We start from the raw sequence: 22967 nt of genomic DNA on the forward strand, positions 1-22967 counted from the left end.
CAGGAGGTTGCTGAAAAGGGAACAGTGTTTGAGGTGAAATATCCATCTGCGTTTGTTTAGGTAGTATTTATCTAGTGGGCCAAGGTCTGTTTGCAGTTGTATTTTTCTAGGTGAGAATTGAAATAACATTTATTTATTTTTTTTGATACTCCAAACCACTGACTATAAACCAGGGTCTTTTTTTCGAACATGGTTCCTGAGTAATAATACTTAATATACTAATAATATACTTTGATAATTCAGAAAATCTACTCTGTTGTGTCATACTTCAAAGCAGTAGTTCTCAACCTGTGGGTCACAACCCTTGTGGAGGGTCGCATATCAGATATTTATATTATGATTCACGATAGTAGCAAAATCACAGTCATGAAGTAGCAATGAAAACAATTTTATGGTTGAGGGTCACCACAACATGAGGAACTGTATTAAAGGTCACAGTATTAGGAAGCTTGAGAACCACTGGTTCAAACCCCTGTCCGAACCTAACCTTTGGTAGGTTATTTGAGCCCTGATTATTAGAAGACAAAAGCAAAGTACTCTTTATTTTACAACGTAATTCAAAATGTTGAGTTAGAACCAAGCCGCCAGGGTTCAAATCTCAGCCCCATTGCTCAGCTCTGGAACCCTTTTGAACTTCAGTGTTTTGTTGGTTTGATTATTTCCAGAATAAGGATGATCACATCTGTCCAATAAGCCGAGGATAAGGATTAAAGAAAAGTCCTAAAATGCTTAAACATCCCTGGATCTTCTGGGGACATAGGGGTGGTATTTCTTACAGGAGCCCTCGTCTGATGGGATCGTGCAATTTTGTTGGGTAGGGACAGAAAGGTGGATTTCTGTTCCTACTAGAACCAGTAACTAGACTCGCATCTTCATAGGTAGCATTCACAGCATTCACTGAGTGCTTGTTGTTCCCTTGGCCCAGCTCTGATCCCTCATTCACCTGTGTAGCTCAGATACTGAGCTGCTCATGGGCGTGACATTCTAGCAGGTGTTTCCTCCCCAAGTCTAGCACCCTCTAGTGTTCTTAGAGCACGGGGCTCAGCCCACCTCTATCAAGCAGTGTTGAAACTCAGCAGCAAGAATAGAAAAGAAGTTCCCAACCTTGTATGGCTCCTTACCAAGATAAGATCAGGGCTGAGAAGTTGAAGGAACCTTCTTCTGTGGGTTTGAGACAGGGCAGGGTAAGGGAGGATACAATTTCGGAGTTTTCAAAGGTCGGAGGCTGGTCTATCCAGCCTCCTGTCTTTTCAAAGTAACCCAGATTCTTGAGTTTGTGTTTCACTGAATGCTAAAGATCAATCACCCTTATTCTGTAGAGAAGAAAAGAAGGTTTTGCTGTCAGCCACCTCACACGATCTGCGGAGCTGAATTCAATTACATGCACATTTTACTCCTGCTCCTTCTGCTTATCATGAAAGTCCCGGTTAGCCAGGAAGAAAGGGTCGTCGGCTAAAAAATGAGAAGTATCTCAAATTGATTTTTAAAGCCTATTGAGGAACACAAGAAGTATAGATATGTAAGGTGTGTGGTTTTTTCCTTTTTCTTTTAAGAATATTGTGTTTTGAATTACTTTTGAAATTAAGGGACCAATAGCTGATGAAACCAATGACCATTATATAGCTGAAAATATTAGAGGAGTTTCTTAGAAAAGGTGGATCCTCTATAGAAAGGTCTTTATCGTACTTTCTTGGAACCAGTTTATAGTAGGGTTTTTTTTTTTATTCATTTTGTTTTGGGTTTTTTGTTTTGTTTTTAAGTCTAGCAAAGCTGTTAGAATCCTAAGTGCAAACCAAACAGATTTGGATTTCACCAAACCAACTGGACTGTCTACCTCCCACACCGGACTGAGATGCTCTTGAAGCTGTCAGGCAAAGGAAAAGGAAATAGAAACTAAAGAAGAAGCAGCTCTTTCAAAGGAGTCGATGCCTTTCTAGTTTGAGCATGCTGTGATGGTGTGGTGCAAACAGCAGACCAGGGACAATGTGTTTTGCTGTTGAGAAGGGCAGCCGTGGACTTGAGTGGACTGTAAACTCCAGCTGCTGGAGAAATGGAGAAAAGGCGTGTGATGGCCACCCTTGGTACCCTGGCACATCTTAACACGTTCCTTCTCCACACCTTGTTCCTGACTCTGTTCATTTGCCTCTGATTATTTTTAGTGTTGTCAATTATTTAGCTAACAGGCAGAAAACTAGGCTTTTATTGACAACCAAAGGCACTCTCCTGAGTGTAATAATGAAGGCAGTTTATTGAATGCCTGTGAGGTTGCTTTCTAATTGTACGCATTAATCTGCCCATGCAAGCTGGCTGAAAATACACAAGCAGATTGCACATGCAGATGGAGCACACAGGATGGTTTTTATGAAAAGACCTCTATGATGCACTTCTGCAGCACTGTCTTTCCCTTAAAAATCGAACGGCTGTGACTATTTCCATTGGTGGCTGAGAGCAGACCGATTAATGATGCATTAAGTTTGCCACTCTGGCTGGGCACAGACTCCAATTTCACAACTCTGAATTAGTTCTAGGATTCTCGAACCTGAAAGCAGAGGGTAGAAATGGGCCTTTAACCTTGACATAGTACTTTTAGCCATTACTTTTAGTCTCTATTTACTGCCTATAAAAATTCAAATGTGATTTTGTGTGTATGTGTGTTGGGGGGGGTCTACCATATTAGCTGATGGCACAAAAGAACACCTGACTCTGAAGAACCAGTGAATGAGCCTTTCTGTTTCATAGCAAAGAGATACTTGTGATTTAACCTATTTAGAAGATTGCATAACATGAATCTCAATATTTTATTTTTTCTTTCTGTTTTTAAAAAACATTTTATTCACTGTTTTTGAGAATTTCACATAATGTATTTTGCTCAGTTTTTTCCAGGTCTGCCTCCATCTTGTTACCCATTTTATCTCCCAACTTTGTGTCCTCATTTTTTTTCTTTTAATCTAATAATACACCAACTCCAGTATATTTTAAGTTTTAATAATAATTCATTCTGGGAGTGTTGTCATTTTTATAATTATGTGGGTTTTTTATTTTTTCCAGTTGTGTGTTTTTTGTTTTTGGTGTTTGTCTTTTGTGACAGGGTCTCACGGTGTAGCCCTGGCTGTCCTGGAAATTTCTACATAGATTAGTCTGGCCTTGAACTTACCAAAAACTGCCTGCCCTCTGCCTTCCTGAGTGCTGGGATTAAAGGTGTGTGCAACCATACCCAGCTACGTTTGGGTTTTGAGTCTATTTAACAAGAATAGCAAGGGTAGGATAGGTTGAGGCAATTTGTGTGTTGGTATTAGGAAAAAGTAGCATTCTTTGATGATTTTTCTGGAAGCTTATGAACAGGTTAAATATTTAAAACTTGTAATACTTTTCTAGTGATTATTTACTGTAAATGATCATGTATTTATGCCATCTAAAAAGTACTGAATGCTCAGCTCTTTCCAATCAAAGCAATAAGAAGCTGCCAGGTAGTTGAGAAATGGAGTGTCAGGTGCTGCAGTGAACACTGAGCCTTTAAAAAATGTTTAATCTTCAGGTTAAATTTACTAGAGATGCATTTTTTTCTCCTTTACAGATATAGCCTTGGGTAGTTGAAATTTTCGAAAGTCATAGAGGCAGTAAGTAATTCAGCCAAATCGAAGTCCCCAAATCTGGGGACATTTTGAAACAAAGATAATATGAGGACACAGGGTGCCACAAGGGTCGGGAATACCAGGGTAGGTGGTTGGATGGGACCATGTGGCGATTTCAGATAAGACTGTTGGAGAGGGTGGGGGCAGCCCTTGCCACACTTGACCGAATTTGTCTTATAGTTCTTTCTATTAAGTTCTAAATTTGGTCTAAGGTGGGCAAAACAAACACTAGAAAAAAATAAGTCTAGTGTTTTCTCCAGTCATCAAATAGGAGCAACACCCCCTACCCTCCAGGTTCAACCCTGGGTAACCCTACAGTTGATCTCAGGATAAAGATGACACATGTTTGGAGGTGTGTACTCTTCTCTCAGGTAACACTTTCCAAAATGGTTTCATAGAAACAAGAATACTAGTGTATGTGATGTGGTATGTGTGTGTGTGTATATGTGTGGATGTGTGTGTGCACACATGTATAGTATACATGTGGAGGTCACAGAACAACTTTCAACATCAGCTTTCTTTTACTCTGGGATCCTGAAATCCAGCTCAGATTGTCAAGTCTAGCCACTAAGCTATCTTGCTAGCCATAGAATCTCAAGTCTTAAAATTTTGGTTGGGGTGGGGGAGGGGCTGGAGGGAAGAGATTGTTATCAGGATGTAAAGAGGATAAGTAAATAAATGAATAAATAAATAAATAAATAATAGTAGTAGTAGTAACAATACCTTTGGTTGGAAACCCTTTTAAAACCAAACCAATTCCCAAGAAGGACGGCCCTGTTCTTCCTGCAGCCCTGCCCCATATTTGGAAAGTTTCCCCATTTCCATCATCGGAGCCTTGTGTCTCTTTTCCTTGCAGTTGAATAGTTATGTGTGTTAAGTTCCTCAGAGGCACATCTGCATCTATTTTAGTTTTCCTAGAGCTGAGAATCCAGACAGGTCTGCTGAATATGCACACTTCAGCCCCACGTTTGCCTTCTAATCTGCTCGCAAAACTTCTGATGCCCTTCCTGGGAACTTCTGAAAGACACTTAAGGGCTTCAGCACTCCCTTATCCATGTGGTGAGTTTTAATCCAACCTTGAGTTTTATAATTTAGGTAAGGTGACTGGAAAGTCATCCTATTCATAACTTCCTAGCTTATGGTAATGAAGCGAACTTAGAGATATAAAATCCGTGTGTCTATTTTGTTCAGAATGAAAGTGAACAGCTTATGACAGATTCCATCTGAGGGAATTCCTTACTGGTGAGTGTTAAATCATGTTGTTGGGGGTGCATCAGCTTTTACCCCGTAGTTAGCATAACATACATCACCTCTTTTGGTTCCTATGAACACTGCTGTCTTGTTGGTACTTACGTGAGACCGGGACCAAGGATGGAGGTGGGGGTGAGAGGTGATGGGGTCATGTGATGAATCCCAGAAAATCCAACCAGCATCAGGGTGTAGATCTGAGTTTATTGCCCAGCACATAAACTTATATACAGTGTTTGAGCCGATCCCAAGCCCTCAAATCATTCATTGGCCAATCTTATCTTGCCACACGGTCACCATGCTCCAGTGAAAGCCCTGCATAATGAAGGAGTAGGGGGAGTACCCTCACCTGTGAAGACTTCCGTTGAGGATACAGGAAGCAGCCACCACTCTGGTCTTGGTTCCTTTTTGCTGTCTTACCGGTGTGCTGGGAGCCATCGTAGACCTAATGCATGTACAACAGATAAGGACTCTTGGAGGGGCTGCAGGAGCCTGTGGTTCTAAAAACCTTTCTGAAGTAAAACAAAAACCAAAGCAGCAGCAACAACAACAACAACAACAACATGCCACTAGAAAAGGAACTATAGACAAATAAATGACTAAACAAAGTAAGAAAGCTGACATGGCAGGAACATGTCAAAGAAAATGAGAAAATTTATGGTTCAAACACCTAGCCAGTTTCCTTCTTTCTCCTTTTCCTCTGCTTCTTTCCCCTCCCTCATGCTCTTCGCTCAGCAAGAGCAGGATAAAGTTCAGAGCGAGCATGGAGGATTCTTACTCTAGAAGAGACACAAAAGGGAGAGAGACGGGGCTGGGCTGCACTAAGCACGGTTCCCTTTGGTGTGTGCACTGAAGCCTGTGAGCTCCAGATGCTGACAGAAAGCTTGCTGTGCATGTGTTTAGTTGTGCACATTAGCCCTTTGTACAAACTAGGTTAGAAAACCATGAGAAAGTGGGGCAAGCGACCATGTGATCACTACAACAAAATGCAGAAAATGTTGAATTTTTACAATAAAACACAAGAAAGGAAAATATTAAATCTAACAAGCTAATGCTTACAAAAGGTATATAAGTCATGTTTATATATTTCTAAAAGTCCTCTTGGGCAGCATAAAAATAAATATCTAACTGCGCTATTATGAGGGACATCAATAAAAGAGTTAAAAATCAAAAGCATGGAAAATATATCCATAAATGCCAACAAAAGAGAACAGATGTAACAATATTAATCTGAGACAAATTGAATTCTAGGTGAAAAGCATTCAGTATTTTATGAAGATAAAATACATAATCTTAAAGAAAATGAAACATAAATCTTTAGTAACCGTGATTTGAAATATATGTAGGACACAAAAATAGACAAAAGACTATTATGATCTCTAATATCAAGTATGGTTTTGCTGAATTCTTCAGTTATTTAGCTAATTCCCCATGGAAATGAATCAATCAGAAGACTGATACAGGAATAAAGGAATGGAATAACAATTACGTCATATGACAATGAGGCCCTGCACCTGGTATATGAGAACAGATTCCCTGTGAACACTGTGTTAACTTCTATAGCACTGACCATGGCTGAAACCTCAGATGCTGTCAGTGCATTCCAAATGTCTCTTCAAATCCTGGAGATCCGCAAGTCTTGAAAACATAGTAAAACTAGAAATTGTGTAGTAAGACGCTTTAAAGCTATAATAATTTAAATACCCTTTTTACCTTTTATCCTAGTTTTGAGACAAAGTCTTGCTATGTAGCCTAGGCTGGTCTAGAACTCACAATCCTTCTGCTTTAGCCTCTTGAGTGTTGGGGTTATAGGTATTAGTCACTATGAAGAGCTCAAATATCTTTTTATATGGTTAATGTGAACAACTAGAAGTCAAAACTGAAATTAGTTTGTGATTAAAAAGTACAAATTTTGAAACACTGATTGGTATAGCCAAATGTTAGTAGTATTGTAGCTGGTAGATAAATAGGTACATTAAGTACTATAGAAAATTCACAGGGAGATCCACAGTCATACGAGAATTCAGTATTTAAGACTTTATCTATGGAAGAAAGTGTTTCTTAAAATTGGGATCAAACAGATGGATGATTTGACAAATTGTATTGAACCAACACAGATAGAATGTAATGATATGTTATAATTTTAGGGTTTATTCCTTTCTAAACATTATATAGATCCCAGAAGCAGTGAAGAAAGAAGACTTAAGAGCATAATACTTTTATCTTTATAGTGGAAGGCATAGTGAACAAAACTACGTGTACATCTAAGAGGAAATATTGCCTAAGATATAGTGAGATAAAGACCTAATTCACAAGAAATTCCTCCATAATATGAAAAAGCCAATTCTATGAAAACCGATGAAATTCTTAAGTAAGCAATTAAGAGGAAAATATTTGTATACTTTATAATTGCAATGAAAAGTATCAATGTATTGATAAAAGCACCAGGAAATATGCTTTCATTGATTGATAATGAATACCTAGTATGTGCCCAGTACTGTCCTAGGTTCTGTGTATGTTCTGTGAGCAAGGGAATGTTATTCCATGACGAAATATGGAAATTCAGATGATGGGCAAGCTGCCAACGATATACATAGGTGGTAGTCATTCCTTAAGGGAACACAAGAGTGGAGAGATATACAATGAACAAGAGAAAAGGGACCCAGAGGGGTGAATCTCCTTAGTATAATAGCGGTGTCATGATTCCCTGGGAAGATGACATTTGAACTGAGGGCCAATGTGCAGAACGCGGAGATCTAGAAGTTGCGATGCTACTGTAAGCCATGGAAATGGGTGACGTCACTGAGGAAAGACCGTAGATTTGAGAGAAGACTCACGGTAGAAGAGCTCTATCATTTAGAATTTTGATTGATGTGGAAGAACATCTGAGAAGAAGAGTGATAGGATCATGGAAATCAAGAAAGACACATTCCCAAAAGGAGAGAACTGTCAGTTCTCTATTACTGCTGAGAGGAGAAGTCAAGTCTGGCCATGCCAGCAACCAAGACAGGGGTTCTTGGCTCAGGCATCGTCATACAGTGATTCAAGCATCCAAAAAGTTGAAATGAAATTAGAGAAGAGGTTGTAAATTTGCTGAGCTAGGCAGTAGCTAGACAGATTAGGTGGGCCATAAAGAAACCAGATTTTATTCTTATGGGGAAACCACCAGAATTGTCATCGTCATCATCATCATCACCATCATCATCATCATCACCATCATCATCACCATCATCATCATCTCTCCCTACTCTACATTCCTCTCTTTTTCATTTTAAAGATGTAGCTGCCAGCTGTTTTGAGACTATATCTGTGCAGATAAGAATAAAGTAATGAAACTATCAATGACATGTAGGTTTTGGGTTGGGGTTTATGGTGGCTTCGCTTAGGGCAATTTCTAGGCAGAGACTAGAACAAACATCTATTGTATGGAGAATCTATATGGAACATCAGTGGAATAGGCTGGTGTATTGGAGCAGGGAGAAGAAAGAACCAAACATGTGCTGTATTTGGATGTATGGCGGTGTCAGACACAGAGATGGGGTGATTAAGAGTGGACCAAGGTTTCGGAAAAAATATCAAAGTTTAATATTTAAACATGCTAAGCTTGAGATGTCTAGGAGATGTGCAATGAGCAGTTGCACATATACATCTGTAAGTAAATACGTGGGATGGATAAGTCTAAAAGTTACTAGCATGTAATGTAAATCGAAGCCATAACATGCATAAAATCACTTATGATAGACTGGATTTGAGCAGAGTCCCAGGGCCAACTATACGGGAAGCCAAACTCATTTAGAGTTCAGGTGGATGCAGAGATCTGAGAGGCAGAGTGTGGAGTTTGGGATCATGGGAATCAGGAGGGAGACAGTGCTGAGGGGAGGGATCTGTCAGTCCTTCATGGCTGCCGAGATGCTGAATGAGTGGGGGACAGTGTCTAGGACTGTGAGGAAATTATCTGTGATAGGAAGTAAAGATTCAGGTGAGTGGGGGACTAGATCAAAGAGAGACAGAAGTAGAGATGCCAAGCTCCTGAGTAGTTTGAGAAAGAGAACAATGAAATGCAGTAACAGGAGGAGAGCTCCTGAATTGTCTGTGTAAAGATACAACAATGTTCACCAGAAGAGAGAGAGAAAAAGGAAAGGAAAGGAAAGGAAAGGAAAGGAAAGGAAAGGAAAGGAAAGGAAAGGAAAGGAAAGGAAAGGAAAGGGGAAAGGAAAAAGGAAAGGAAAGGAAAGGGGAAAGGAAAAAGGAAAGGAAAGGAAAAAGGAAAGGAAAGGAAAAAGGAAAGGAAAGGAAAAAGGAAAGGAAAGGAAAAAGGAAAGGAAAGGAAAAACGGAAGGAAAAACGGAAGGAAAAACGGAAGGAAAAACGGAAGGAAAAAGGGAAGGGAAGGGAAGGGAAGGGAAGGGAAGGGAAGGGAAGGAGTTCTTAAGGATAAGTTAATGACAATATAAAATTAAGGGATTAACCAATGGTTAAAAAGAGACAGAATGTACATATATATATGTGTGTGTGTGTGTGTGTGTGTGTACATATGTACACACACACACACACACACAGTAATGTTGGTGCACATCTGCACATCTGGAGATTTAATCCAGAGCTTCTGCATTACAGACTAATCCTCTACCACTGAACTATGCAGCTTTATTCTCAGTCCTAAAGGATTGTTTTTTTTAAAGGAGAAGGGACACACAGAGAATGAGACTTGGAGTTTCAATTTTGGGAAAGATATAATACTTGTTTTTCTCTACTCTCAAAGTATAACGAGATTGCAGCTGAGAGGTGTAAGATTGAACATGTACGTTTTAGAGGAGAGGGACTCATCAGAGGAATGGAATAGAATTATGACTGACACTTACAAACTAGGACCTAAGGTGAGAGGAATGGACCAGTGGGGGTGTACCCTTGGGGACTATATCATCTCTTGTTTTTTCTTTTCTCTCCACCATGACTGTCAGCTGTCATCTGATAAGCAGCTTTTTTTTCTGCCCTGCCCTTCCTATATGATGTTCTATCTTGATTGTGATGGGACAAAGTATCCATGGATAGAATCTTCTGACACCTTAGCCAGCATAAATCGTTCCTCCTTAACATGGATTTTCTCTGGTATTTGTCACAGCAACAGAAAACTGACCAGCATGCTCTAGGAATCTGTGGTTCACACAAAGTAGAGAAACACTATTAGAGATGAGAAAGCTAAGAAGGAATAGAGATATGGTTGGCAGAATATTGGTTTGATTCAGTCTGGACCTGAGGTTCGTTCAGGTAAGTGTAATGGAAGGAGAGGGCCTTTGTAGAGGAAAAGTAGGATATCTCTGTTGATGATAACAGTTGACATAGGGAGTGTCTTGGTTACTTTTTCTGTTGCTGTAATAAAATAGCCCAATGAGAGGAACTTAAGGCAGAAAGGGCTTATTTTGGCTAAAGGATATTCTTATCTTCCACGGTGGCAGAGTCACAGCAACAGAAGTTTATGGCAGCTAGTCACCTTGCATCTACACTCAAGGAAAAAAATGCTCATGCTCAACTCATTTTCTCCTCTTTCTACAGTCCAGCATCCCAGCCCGGGGGATGGTACCGTTTACAGTGGGTAGGTCTTTTCCCTTGGTTAGCTCAATCAAGATAATGTTTCACAGACACACCCAGTGGCTTGTCTCCCAGGTGATTCTAGATCTCATTAAGTTGACTATTGAGATTAGCCACTGTAGGGAGGAAGGATGAAGTCTTCTGCAAATGAGAAATGATAGACAAGAAAGCTGACCGGCAAAGAGGATGCTATATTCTAATTGTTACAAGTGTTACAGAAGCAATCTTTTTCTAAATAGGCAGATGCAGTGATCTACCAACAGGACAGGGGGCAAAAAGGATGCTGGCCCACTTTCAGCCACTGAGGGACATGCACATAAGAAATGGTACATAAGGGGTACAATGCTTAATATTGTCAACCTGATAGAATCTAGACTTAATAAAAAGAAACCTCTAGGCATACAGGTAAGGGATCATCTAGATTAGGTTAGCTGATATGGGCAGCACCATTGCATCCGCTGGGAGTCCCAACTGCTTCATAAAGATGGGCAATCTCTTCTTCTCTGCCTGCTGAACATGGATGCAGTGTTAGCCACCAGCTATGTCAAGGTCCTGCCACCATGACTTCCCAGCCATGATGGATGATATCTTCGAACTGTGAGCCAAAATAGTGACTTCCTTGCTTCAGTTGCTTTTGTTCTTTATTTTGTCACAACAATGGGAATGGACTAAACTCTGAAACTGTAAGTCAACGCCAGTTACATGCTTTCTTTTATAAGAGTTGCCTTGGTCATGATGTCTCTTCACAGCAATACAAGAGTGATTAAGAAAGAAGTTGGTGCTAGGGAACAGTGTATTGCTATGACAGGCCTGACCATGCTGCTTGTTGGCAGACTGTGTACTTGGTACTTCAGATTAGGAAAACAGTTGGTTGCTTTAAACCATTCCTGTAATATTTCGGTGAAGAATTTGGCTGCATTTTGCTGTTATTCTATAATTTTGTCTTAGGCTAAATTGTAGAGTTTTGGATTAATGGTGTTCCAGAGATTTCAAGACAGCCTGAGATTGACTGTGTCCCATGGTTATTAGTGATTGCTCTTATGCAGATCTATACCAGAAAGGACCAAGCTGGACAAGGAGAAACACAAAATGTACAGTTAGGGGAGAAAAGGAGGACTGGGAAGTGTAATGGGGCTAAGTCCAGTCTCTCAAGGAGATAAAAAGTTTAAAGAAAATCCAGATGCCAAATGAAATAAAGGGAGTGGTAACCTCAGGAGAAGACCCTACCCAGCTTCTAATTTCTAAAGGGAATTTTAAAGAATCTTACATATTTGAAGAAAACCATCAGCCACAGAAAGTTGATCCAAATGTAATTGCAATATGGCCCAAGTACCAGCACCATCAAGCAGCAGAACTTGGCAGCTTTGGCCACATGGTTCTGGCTTTAGAGTCAAAGATAGAGAATGGGGTTGTGGAATCTCCCTCTGTGACTAAAGAAAGCCTCTGAGGCCAGGTGAATGTCAGAGGTGCCTCTGCCTGGAGGTCTAGAGAGGCCAATTTGTGAAACTAAGAAGTCGGAGATCCCAAAGTGTTGGAGATGCCAGAGTCATGGGATACATTCCATGGAGAGATGCCGTCCATTGTGGTTAGCTGAAAGGAGTTGGAGATCTGAAAAAACACTCTGACATCAGACATGGAGAAGCAGAGTTCAGAGTTTGCCCAGCTGGTTTTTGGTCTTGCTTTGGTCCAGTATTTCCTCACTATGCTCCCGTTCTCCCTTTTGGAATGGTAACGCATATTCTGTGCTTTTGTATGTTGGAAGTGTGAAGTCTGATATTTTTTTTTTAAATAGGGTTTACAGTTAAAAGAGATTGCCTTTGGTCTCAGAAGAGACTTTTAACTTTGGACATTTAGACAGCATTGAAACTGTAGATTATGGGGACTTTTGAAGTTGGGTTGAGTGCATTTTTGCATTAATATATGGTTACAGGTCTATGGGGGGCAGGAGTGGAATGTGGTGGTTTGAATAAGAATGGTCCCCATAGACTCATAGATTTGACTCCTTAGATACCAGGTTGTGGAACTCTCTGACAGGATTACAGGATTAGGAGCTGTTGCCTTGTTGGAGGAAGTATTTCACCGAGGGGTAGGCTTTGAGGCTTCCAAAGCCAGTTCCAGGTCCCCCTTTCCCCCACCCCAATAGATCAGGCTATCTCTCTGAGCTACTATTCTGGCATGTATGCCGCTATGCTCCCTGGTTTATGATAACGGACTGAATTTCTGAAACCATACACAAGCGCCCTCCCCCAAATGTTTTCTTTTAAAGAGCTGGTGTCTTTTCCCAGAAATGAAACAATGACAAAGACAGCAACTAATTCAGAAGTGCAGGGGAAGCACTTTTGCAAATACAGTTAAATTTCAAGTAATACATTAAAAAGACCTTCCTCCCTTCTTATTTTGAAATCATTTCACCTTAAAGACAAGATATAAAAATAGTATAATTGCCATTGACACCTTTACCTAAGAGAATTAATAGCCTATGTAACTGTAGTATAATTATCAACATCAGGCAATTAGCATTAGTACAGTACTATGTATGTAAAACACATTGTTAGAAAGTTGCAATCTTTCATCCAAGTCTCTTTTCTATTTCAGGGTCTGATTTAAGATCATAAAAACATCTATTCACCAAGATACCTTAATTTTCTCCTATCCATGATGTTTTATTATTTGAACAGCCTTCCAGTTGGATCTGTCTGACACTTTTCACTATTAGACTAAAGATAAACATTTTAATAAGCAATACTATAGAATGATACCACACTCTCTTGGTGCATCCTATCAGAATGTACATGTTGCTTATGTCTTTCCACTTGTGATGCTACTTTGGCTGTTTAAAGTAGTCTGCACTGTGAAGGTGCTGTTGCCATTTGTAACTGATACGAGTGAGTCTTCATTGCCATATTGTAATATTATGTGAATATCCTGTTAATCCCCAACTTTTCCTCATTGAGTTTATTAACATCCACACGTGTGGTATGTAAGGAAAACTTTATTTTTTACTTTGGCATTTACCTAGCAATGATTTTATATTTGTGAAAAATTTAAAAATGTTTCTATATGGTATGTGTGTGGTATCTGTCCATGCACATATGTGGAGTCCTAGTGAAGGCGTTTTACTCTGGAGGAAGAGATTCTGAAACAATGTTGTTAGATTTTAGTTGTCGAAGATCTTAGTTTTTATGGCAGAAAGTTCTAGAAGGCTGCACGGAGAAGGAACAGATATCCAGAGCAGTATAGGATTAAAAGATGGAGTGGTAATGGGTGAGGGGGTCTATTAATTTTCCATTGTCATGATAAAATAATTGAGATACTAAAATTAAATATATATAAAAATTCTTTTGCCTCACAGTTTTGGAGGGTACCATCTATGATCAATTGGTTCTGTTGTTTTGGGCTTATGTCAATGTATCACATCCTGATAGAAGTACATGGTAGAGCAAAACTATTAACCTCCTGGACAAGCAAAAGAAGGTAGAAGAAAAGACTATGGTCCTATGATTCCCTTCAAGGGCACAACAAACACCTAAAGACTCCCCCTTTAGATACCTCTTCTAAAAGATTCTACTACCTGTCGTAATATCACCCAGGGACTAACTTCTAACACATGGGCCATTGGGGAAAGTTTATGGTCTTAATTTTATCAATGGGTAAGTATAGGTTATTTGAAGGTGACTGAGATCAATAGAATATACAAGACAGGAGGATTGATACTCAGTTGAAGGAGGTTGTGGTTCCAAACTGCTAGTTTCAATACACATATTTTGTACATAGCATCTTGATATCATTAAGCATGATTTAAATATGAATATCTATATGAGCATACACTAGACAATGATTTCTAGTTACATACCTTAGTATAGTATTCTATGTATATAGATGTATGTAGTCTGATGCTCACTAGAACAACCTTCATCAGTAGAATAGAATTCATCAGTAAGAATGTGTTTTAAAAAACCGTATTTAGCTGGTAAAGGATTAAGTTAGACATGCAAGAATTAATATGAATGGAATTTGAAGGATGATCTTAATTAAGAAAAGTCAGAGTAAAACAGAAGATCACAGTATTCCACTTAGGGGGAAATATCTCTGTTTAGAGAAAAAAAAGCTAAGGTGAAAAAGAAGCTCAAATCACTAATCAAGAAGAATATGTCTTCTAGATAAAGTGATAAGGTCTGGTACGTGACTCCCAAGGAGGTTAACGTTTGCCCTCTGGCAGTGGGAAACTCAGACAAATGGAGCCTCTACCCTGCTTGGCAAGCATCTTCCAAGCCTACTTTGAGTGTCACCGTCAAACAAGAGGAAAGGATATTAGAATCCATGTAGGTATCCATAAAGGAGCCACTTCAGGCCGGCCGAGTCATCTGGTCTTGGATTTTTTTTTTTCAGCCCAGAGCTCAGATACAGATGCATGGGACCAAGGAAATGTTATCTCCTCTATCTCCAAGGCCCAAAGAAACTCATTTAAGAAGCTCTGGCCTTTCTGTTCCCTCCTAATTACTATCCCCTGAAGTAAACTACGCCTAACTTCTGTATCTTCCTAAACAAATGTTTACCAATAATTGGAAATTGCCCGGAGAGATAAGTATGAAACAATTTATATTGAGAGGAGTATTACCTAGGACATCATTATTTTATTATATAAACTTTTCTATTTTCTATTCATTTTTAATAACTCATATTATATCCATGTATTACTTTTGTGATGAAAAATTAAAGCATTAGAAACTGTTGAATATGTGGAAATCATTATTTTAAACACAAGATTAATTTAGCAAAATTTATCTCTCCTGACATTACTAGATCATTTCCTTCTGATCTTGTAAATGGTATTATATGTTTTTTATAGGCCAGTTTCTCCTGGATTCTTATTACACAGGCTCTGTTAGTGCCAATAGATGTGTGGCTGTCTTTTGTTTACACCAGTTATAGGAAATTGGATGGTGTAAAATAATGCCTCCAAAGTCCATAGCAGAGACTCAGGATGTATATGTTGTCCATGTGGATGAAAAAGTAATTTCTCATTCACTCTCACTTCCAAGAACCAAAGTTAGGATTGCGAAGTGATTGGAAGGAAGAGGCAGAATGTCCTGTTAGCACTTACACAGAGTTTCTGAGATACACTGAAGTTTTATTTCCAACTGTGTTCTATAACATGAATTATTCATAAGTCAGAATCATATGGATCTAAGATAATTATGTATATTAAATACCCATCTGTAGTAATGTGGTAGTTCTTAAGATCACCGTGGGTGCTTTTAAGAAACAGATTTCTGGATTCCATTCAAGACATTCTGGAAAGTTGAAGGCTTGGGCCCAGTGATTTCTAAGACACTCCACTGGTGAGTCTCAGTTTTACAGCCCCTCACACGTAGGATTTACTATGAGCATTTGGAAAGCTTTTGTCCTAAGGAAGCTTAGGAGAATGGAGCTTGCTTGGGCTTTCCCAGCTCAGTGTAACCAAGGTGCTTATGCCTGTTCTCTATTTGATACACCACTTAATGCCGTGTTAATTTTAAACGGAAATGAAGTAGAGTCTGCTGCAGCACTATCATTCTCTAAGTCTTCCCTGTAGAAATCTTGTCTTTTCCCTCTAACCACTAGAGAGACACCTATAGGGGAACAAATTGTTTATTGTTGAAACAAAATGAACTCTATAAAGAATAGTGGAGCCTCTCTCTCTCTCTCTCTCTCTCTCTCTCTCTCTCTCTCTCTCTCTCTCTCTCTCTCTTTCTCTGTGTGTGTGTGCGTGTGTGGGGGGCATTTGACAGAGCCTAGTATAGGATTTGAACTCTGGTTAGGTAATTTTGGGAAGAGTCTAAATAGACAAAAGGTGGCATAAGGTGACACGGGCATTTTATGATTGGATGTCTTGGTAAATCGTCAGGGCAGGGGTGACATCTCAACATGAGGTAGAATTTGTGACAGCTAAAAGAGTAGGAGTCATTCGTCGAGTTAGGGGGTAGTGTGGGTAATTGGTAGGTTACTTTGCAAGAATCAGATGCAGCTGTTTGACAGTAGAACACGTCTTCATAGGACTGGATCACTCCACATTAACCCTTGGGTCTGGGTGAGAGCATCAGATCATGCTCAGATGTGAGACCTACTCGTATGGATTCATGATGTCATGAACTCATTTCCTTTCCCCTCCTGTTCTCCCTCCCTTCTGTTTGTCCCCTTTCCTGTCTCTTCCTTCCTTGTCTGGGACACTTACAATGGTGCTGGATTCTGTGTCTTTCCCAGTTTTCCTTAGGTGTCAAGAATCTTACTATTACAAACATCTAGACAATGTACATGTATTCAGCTCCACCAGGTGCTGTCAAATTTCTTTCTCCCAGGCGACCAATTTGCTCTCCCATCAGCAACTCATAAGAGAAATTCTGTGAAATATTCTCCTTAGCAAGGGGCAATTTTCTGTACTTAAAAAGTACCTTTTGGTTCATGTGTGGTTGTGACTTGTTTTAATTTTCCTATTTTCAGTTGTTACTGAGATCCAGCATCTCTGCATATGGGTATTCCTCCTTAGGAACAGCTGAGTGTCCTGGCTGAAAGTATGGCCTCTGCAGTTGGAGTGTCTGGGTCTGAGTCCTGGTTCTGATATTTGCTAATTGTGTGACCTTGAGCTAGTTGCTCCTGTGAATTGAAGATGTTGACGCCTTTGCAAGGTTATCATGGAGTTCACAGATGTAAGGATCCCCATGCAGGCCTTGACCCTGTGATGTTATATAAACGGAAGCCATTGTAACCATTTGTGTTATTGTGTTTCTTCTTCAATGAAGTGTGTATTTCTATCTCTTGCCTACTTGTAGGTTGGGTTCTTTGTCTTTTTGAAATTTGATTTATCAGTGTTCTTCATGAATTTTGCACAGTAGCCCTTTTATTATGTTTCTTTGGTTATAAATATTTTCTGTGGTTTTCCTTTTCATTTTATATGTAGTATTTGCTTTCCATGTATTAACACAAATATACAGAGCCGTAGTGTAAATAAAAATGATGTGTCTTAGTATTTGGCATAAAAATGAAACATGGTGTGATGTCTTTTAGCTGGCAGATACGAAGCGGTAGAGAAGTCATTTCTTGGCTGTTCTTGCTCCTATTTTTAACCTAAAGAAAAAGAACCTATAGTTATAAAATGAGTATTTTGTTGGTAACACAAACATGGTCAGGCAGAAACAATGATTTAATCATGACAAAGAGCCCTGGGGACCACATCTGGCTTGCAGAGGATTTTGCTTTGTTTATTTCATAGTTTGCTTGGGGACAGTGGTATCAGCCTGCAAAGTTTTAAAAGTTTTAAAATTAATTGCCAAATTATTTCACATTAAAAATTTCAGCACTTTGGTTTTCATGGTAAAACCTGGACCATCTGGAATTGCTGGCTTGTTACTCATTGGCAGTGTTGATCTGTAGCTGAGTAGCAGCTGCCTACCTTGCATGGGAAATAACTTTCGAGTTTGTCAAAAGCTCCAACATGGTTGATGTCCCTCTAGTCTTTAATCTGATTGGAAGATATTACTTATTGCTAAGCCTAGTCTGTTTTCTTTACTCATATACATATTCTATCTGGACCCTGCGGCAACCTGAGACTGTGTGTTAGCTAAAAGAAAGATAAGATAAAACTACCCCCTCCCAACAGCACAAACACCACTGGGAAGGTTATTCATCATTTACAGTTTTCAATGAGGATAGCCTCATAATTACTACTTAAAACTATAGTTTAACATTTGTATGTCATACTCTGATGGTCACTAGTGACATAAGTCTTCACCAGGAAGAATGTTAAGTGCAGTATACTTGTATGGTAGGACTGATTTCAAAATCATCAGATTGTGTGACATCATTAGTCTCTGTCTATTCTGGGCAAGGTAAGTAATCCTAGTAGTCTAGTGGACAGGTTGTGTGCTGTGTGATTGCTGAGGTCCCATGCTTCTCGGGGTTGTGAACTTCATTTCACTTTTAGCGCATTCCTTTCTTAGCACAAACATCTTATTTTGCTTAAATGCTGTGTTTTACCCAAGAAACTTCACCACAGTGTTAGGTTGGCATCTTTGTTCCATTTCAAATTCCTTGAATTGTCTTCCCTTGCACACACAATTGGATGCCACTGGCTCTTATCAGACCCCTATGTTTCCTTTGATGCCTGTGTCCTATGTTCTGGATGATCTAATCTTGGCATTAGACCTACAGTTCTGGTAGGTGGAAGAGTAGAAGGAAAATGGGAGCAGGCCACAGGAGACTGGAGCAGTATGGGTCAGGCTTCTATAAATGTGAACTAAAGGTTCCAGATGTCACAAAGGGAGAGGACAAAGGAGTTCATCAAAGTTGGAGGAATGAAGCAGAGCATGAAGTAAGGAGTAGGAGGTAACTCCAGGGCTCTGTGCTTGACATAGGTGAGAGGAAAAACTGAACGGTGGTTTGGATTAAGGAAAAAACAAAGGCCCTGTTACCTGTCTAGTACATGTCAAGGGCAACTTTTCAAAGCTAAAAGGAAACACCAGAAATATGAGTCAATAGCACTGTGTATATTTGGGTGTGTGTTATACACACTTGTATGTTAACATGTGTGCGTGTGGGAGGGCCTGTATATATGCACGTGGAGGTCAGAGGTCACTTTTGGGCATTTTATTCTATAGCTTCTTTACCTTAATTAGTCAATTAATTAATTTAATAATACAGGGTCTCACTATGCAGCCCTACGTGGCCTGGAACTTGCTGTGTAGATCAGGCTGACCTCCAACTCACAGAGATCCTATCTTTGTCTCCAGGGGGCTGGGATTAGAGGTATGGGCCATCGAGCTCAGCTGGTACCATATGTTTTGAGCTAGAATGTCTCAACAGATCTGGAACTCCCTGATCTTCTAGACTGGCTGGTCACCAAGCCCCAGGGAGTCTCCTGTTTCTGTGTTGCCAGCATGGGGACTACAGGTGTGTGTTGCCATGCCCAGCATTTTATGTGGGTCTTGGGGTTCGGACCTCAAGTCTTCATGCTTGTAAAGCAAGCACTCTGTTGACTGAGCCATTTCCTCCAGCCAAACAGAAAGGTGTGTGTGTGTGTGTGTGTGTGTGTGTGTGTGTGTGTGTGTAGTGGGCTGTATTTCTGTGTCTGGATAAAAGGCTCTATTTTTGTTTCAGAGTTATGAAGAGTTCCCGGTCCATAAGTGGGAGAGAACTGCTGGCCGATGGGCTCTGTGTGAGAGATGAGAGGATGAAAGGAAGACTCATAGAGGGCTTGGGGCTTAATGTAAATCTGAAACAAAGTGAGATGTTGTCAGGGATTAGTGTTCCTCAGGTCTATTTGGAAGTCTGATGTCAAACTCGAGATAGACACAGAGGGAATCAAGCCGCATCCCGTGGAGTCGCAGGGAGGATTTGTCTCTGTTGATAAGACAAAGTGCAAAATATGAACCAACAGGCTCAGATTTCACAAAGCCAATTTTATATTTCTAAAACGTACCATCTTCAAGATGGAGTCCTGCAAAAGCACTTAGTTTTGATTTTCTACTACACCACGACCTTTAACCTTTTGCTCTCCCTGAGATATTTTTAGTCATCACCCCATGGAAGTCCAGGCTGGTATCCAAAGGCACAGTAAACAGTGCTATTTCTTTTTCTTTTGAGCACTAACACCTATTTGTTTTCCTGGTAGCAAAACTGCTGAGCTCTTGAGCAGACTGGACACAAACCAGAGAAACAGAAGTGCCTGTCAAATTGCTCCTCCTGCTGCCCGGTCCTCAAGATGGGTGAGTGGAAACTCTTGCAGAGTGCTGTCTGGCACCTTTTGGAGAGATGTTTAAGGACTGAAGATTAAGTACGAAAAGTGACAGATACAGTACAGAATCATAGGAAACTCTGCCCCACCCTCAGCAACTGCTCCTCAAGGTGTGGAATAATGCTTGCATTTGTTCACAACATGGACTTCTGAAAAGTCTATTATCTTTCCCAGCCATCTACCTATACCTCCCCCAAATCTCTTACTTTGTACAGAATAATGTGTTTCCTTCTAATATTCTTACATGAGGATATAATACACTTTTATTATTTAACCCCTTCTGCCCTTAGCCCCAAGCCTTCCGTGACTAGTCTTCTTGGTCCTTTCCCCAAATAGTCCTGTCATTTTCATGTTGTTGGTGTTTTTTTTAAATCTTGATTCTTCGTGTGAGGATAAACATTTGACATTTGTTTAGCAGAGTCTAGCTATTTTGCTTGACACTGTAATTTTTTCATTCAGTTCATTGTCTTGAAAACAACACAGTTTTGTTCTTTATGGTAAAGGATACTCTGTCATAGTATTCCTACCATATCTTCTTTAGCCTTCATCCACTCACAGGTGCTTGGCATTGGTAAATGAGGCTGGGTAAACTTAGGCAATCAGGTATATTGTTATTTGGACATTGATTCCTTTCCCTCACCAAAATGCTTAAGGTCTAGTTCACTTTTTATCCTGAGTGACCCCAAGTAAGAGAGCAAAAGCATCACTTAGAAAGCTGTATGCTGAGGACAGAGCTCAGCACCACTAGCAAGGGCTGCTGCTCTTTTAGAGAGAAGTGTGTAAACCAGACTGTGGACAGCTCTTCCTGGTAGAGGACATTGGGGCTGCAGGTGACAAAATGAGTTAGGAAAATGACGAGAACCATTCTAAGTGTTAGAATTCATCACCACAAGGTATAAAGGCAAAGAAAAAGCATGGCTGGCATAGGAGAAAATGGCTTCCACAGATTCAAAGGAGAAAGAAGCCAGAAGGCTCAAGAACTAAGCTGGAACTGTGAGGAACTTATGTCGACTGGCAAATTGGGTGGGGCCAATTATTGTCCAGTTTGTGCAGCATCTCTGGCCCCCAAATTCTAGCAGCATCCCCTAGATCAGTGATTCTCAACTTTCCTAATGCTGCAACCCTTTAATGCAGTTCCTCATGTTGTGGTGACCCCCAATCATAAAATTATTTTTGTTGCTATTTCATAACTGTAATTTTGCTACTATTATGAATGATAATGTAAATATCTGTGTTTTCTGAAGATCTTGGGTGACCCTGTTAAAAGGTCATGACCCATAGGTTCAGAACTGCTGACCTAGACAATGGGATACACTGAAATGTCTCCAATAGGAAGCTGGTGGCACTTTTGGTAGAAGAGCAACTAAGAACATTTGTGTGTCAAACTGGCAAACTTTGGGGGCTCCTGGGCCTAAAATGCTGTGAAAGGAGGAGTCAATATCTCTTGTATTTTCCTGGGACCACACAGGCAGTAGAATAAAGGACAGAGCCAAAAGAATTGAGAGCAGAGAATCCTTAAGACCCTGGTCTAGGCACCGAGTATTGAAAAATTCAACAAGAGAGACTAGATGTGATGGTGGCGGGGGGGGGGGTTGAAAGATGTTTAGAAGGTAAATATGGCCAGATTTGGTTATTGCTTGCTAACGAGAAACATGATGCCCCTCTTAGAAGAAAAGGACTATTCTTGCTTCCATCCTTGTAAGCATTCTGTTTTATTTTTTCCTTGTTTCTGATGTGGCATTGCATGCTCTAAACTTGTCAGTGTGAGCTCTATAATTTGTGTCACCCCAGATCCATCATCTCACCCCCATGGCTGCAGGACCCTGAGGGGGAGAACTGAGAAACTGCATGTCACAGATTTAAATTATGTGTGGAGGGCAAGTCCTAAGCAAGTCTGCATATCCCTGTGGCTGTGCGGGAACAAGAGGACAGATGGGAACTGGAGCGTTTAGGGTTCTGCTTCCCAGAGAGTCTCGCTTTTTAGTTGGGAGCTTCTGACTCCTGTAATTTGAAACATGGACCAGGACTGTGTCTGCTGGCTCTGTTGATTTCAACTCATTTCCTTGATTTCACAAGACCATCCTGAATTCTTAATATTGTCATCTAGAAGGCATCAGCCATGTCTCCCAGAGCTGCATCTTCAGTGAATTGATTAGTGCACACATACAGCATCCCCCAGCTATCAATAGGAAATATGGAGCCGGATCAGCTTCAGGAGCCGCATGCACGAGATACTCCATTTTGACACAAAGCTATTAATAAGCTGTCAGTGTTGGACATACTTAACTGAGTTCTCACCGCAGTGTACTCCTCTCTGTCTATCTAGTCATATGCATAGGATTCTGGGAAGGCTTTGTGAAGCCATTTCCAGTGCTTTAGGAAAGTCAAGTGTGCACATCGCAGTTCTGTGAGAAACATTTGTTTCTTGTAGAGAGGGTAACCAGTCAATGTCCAGAATGTGGATCATCTGTCCCTTCTTCCATCTTCATGTGTATTGGAAACTGTAAGGACTTAAATTGTTTTTTTTTTCTGTTTCATAATTTTAGTATGCTCTTCAAAGCAATTTTTGAAAAAAAAACCCTTCAGGTCTTTTCTTTCTCTAATTGATTTTTAACTAAAATTTTCATATATTTATACATTCTTTTATATTCTTTCCCCTTCCCTACTCCCTCCCACATTCTCCCTACTACCTCCCCCAAACTTAATTTCATGTTCTTTCTCTCTCCAAA

The 22967-nt window shown here is 40.1% G+C and overlaps 1 protein-coding gene across 3 annotated transcripts in view; it reads left to right on the forward strand.

Moving 5' to 3' along the window:
- Window positions 1-22967, forward strand: part of Epsti1 (epithelial stromal interaction 1) — a 92606-nt gene that overhangs the window by 36319 nt on the left and 33320 nt on the right. For all 3 annotated transcript variants that reach the window (XM_028752693.1, XM_028752694.1, XM_028752695.1), the window contains exon 7: window positions 20116-20209. In XM_028752693.1, coding sequence (XP_028608526.1) covers window positions 20116-20209 — 94 coding nt within the window. The remainder of the gene's footprint in view (window positions 1-20115; window positions 20210-22967) is intronic.

Source organism: Grammomys surdaster, unplaced genomic scaffold (assembly GCF_004785775.1).
Source record: "Grammomys surdaster isolate TR1022 unplaced genomic scaffold, NIH_TR_1.0 125934, whole genome shotgun sequence".
NCBI lineage: Eukaryota > Metazoa > Chordata > Mammalia > Rodentia > Muridae > Grammomys > Grammomys surdaster.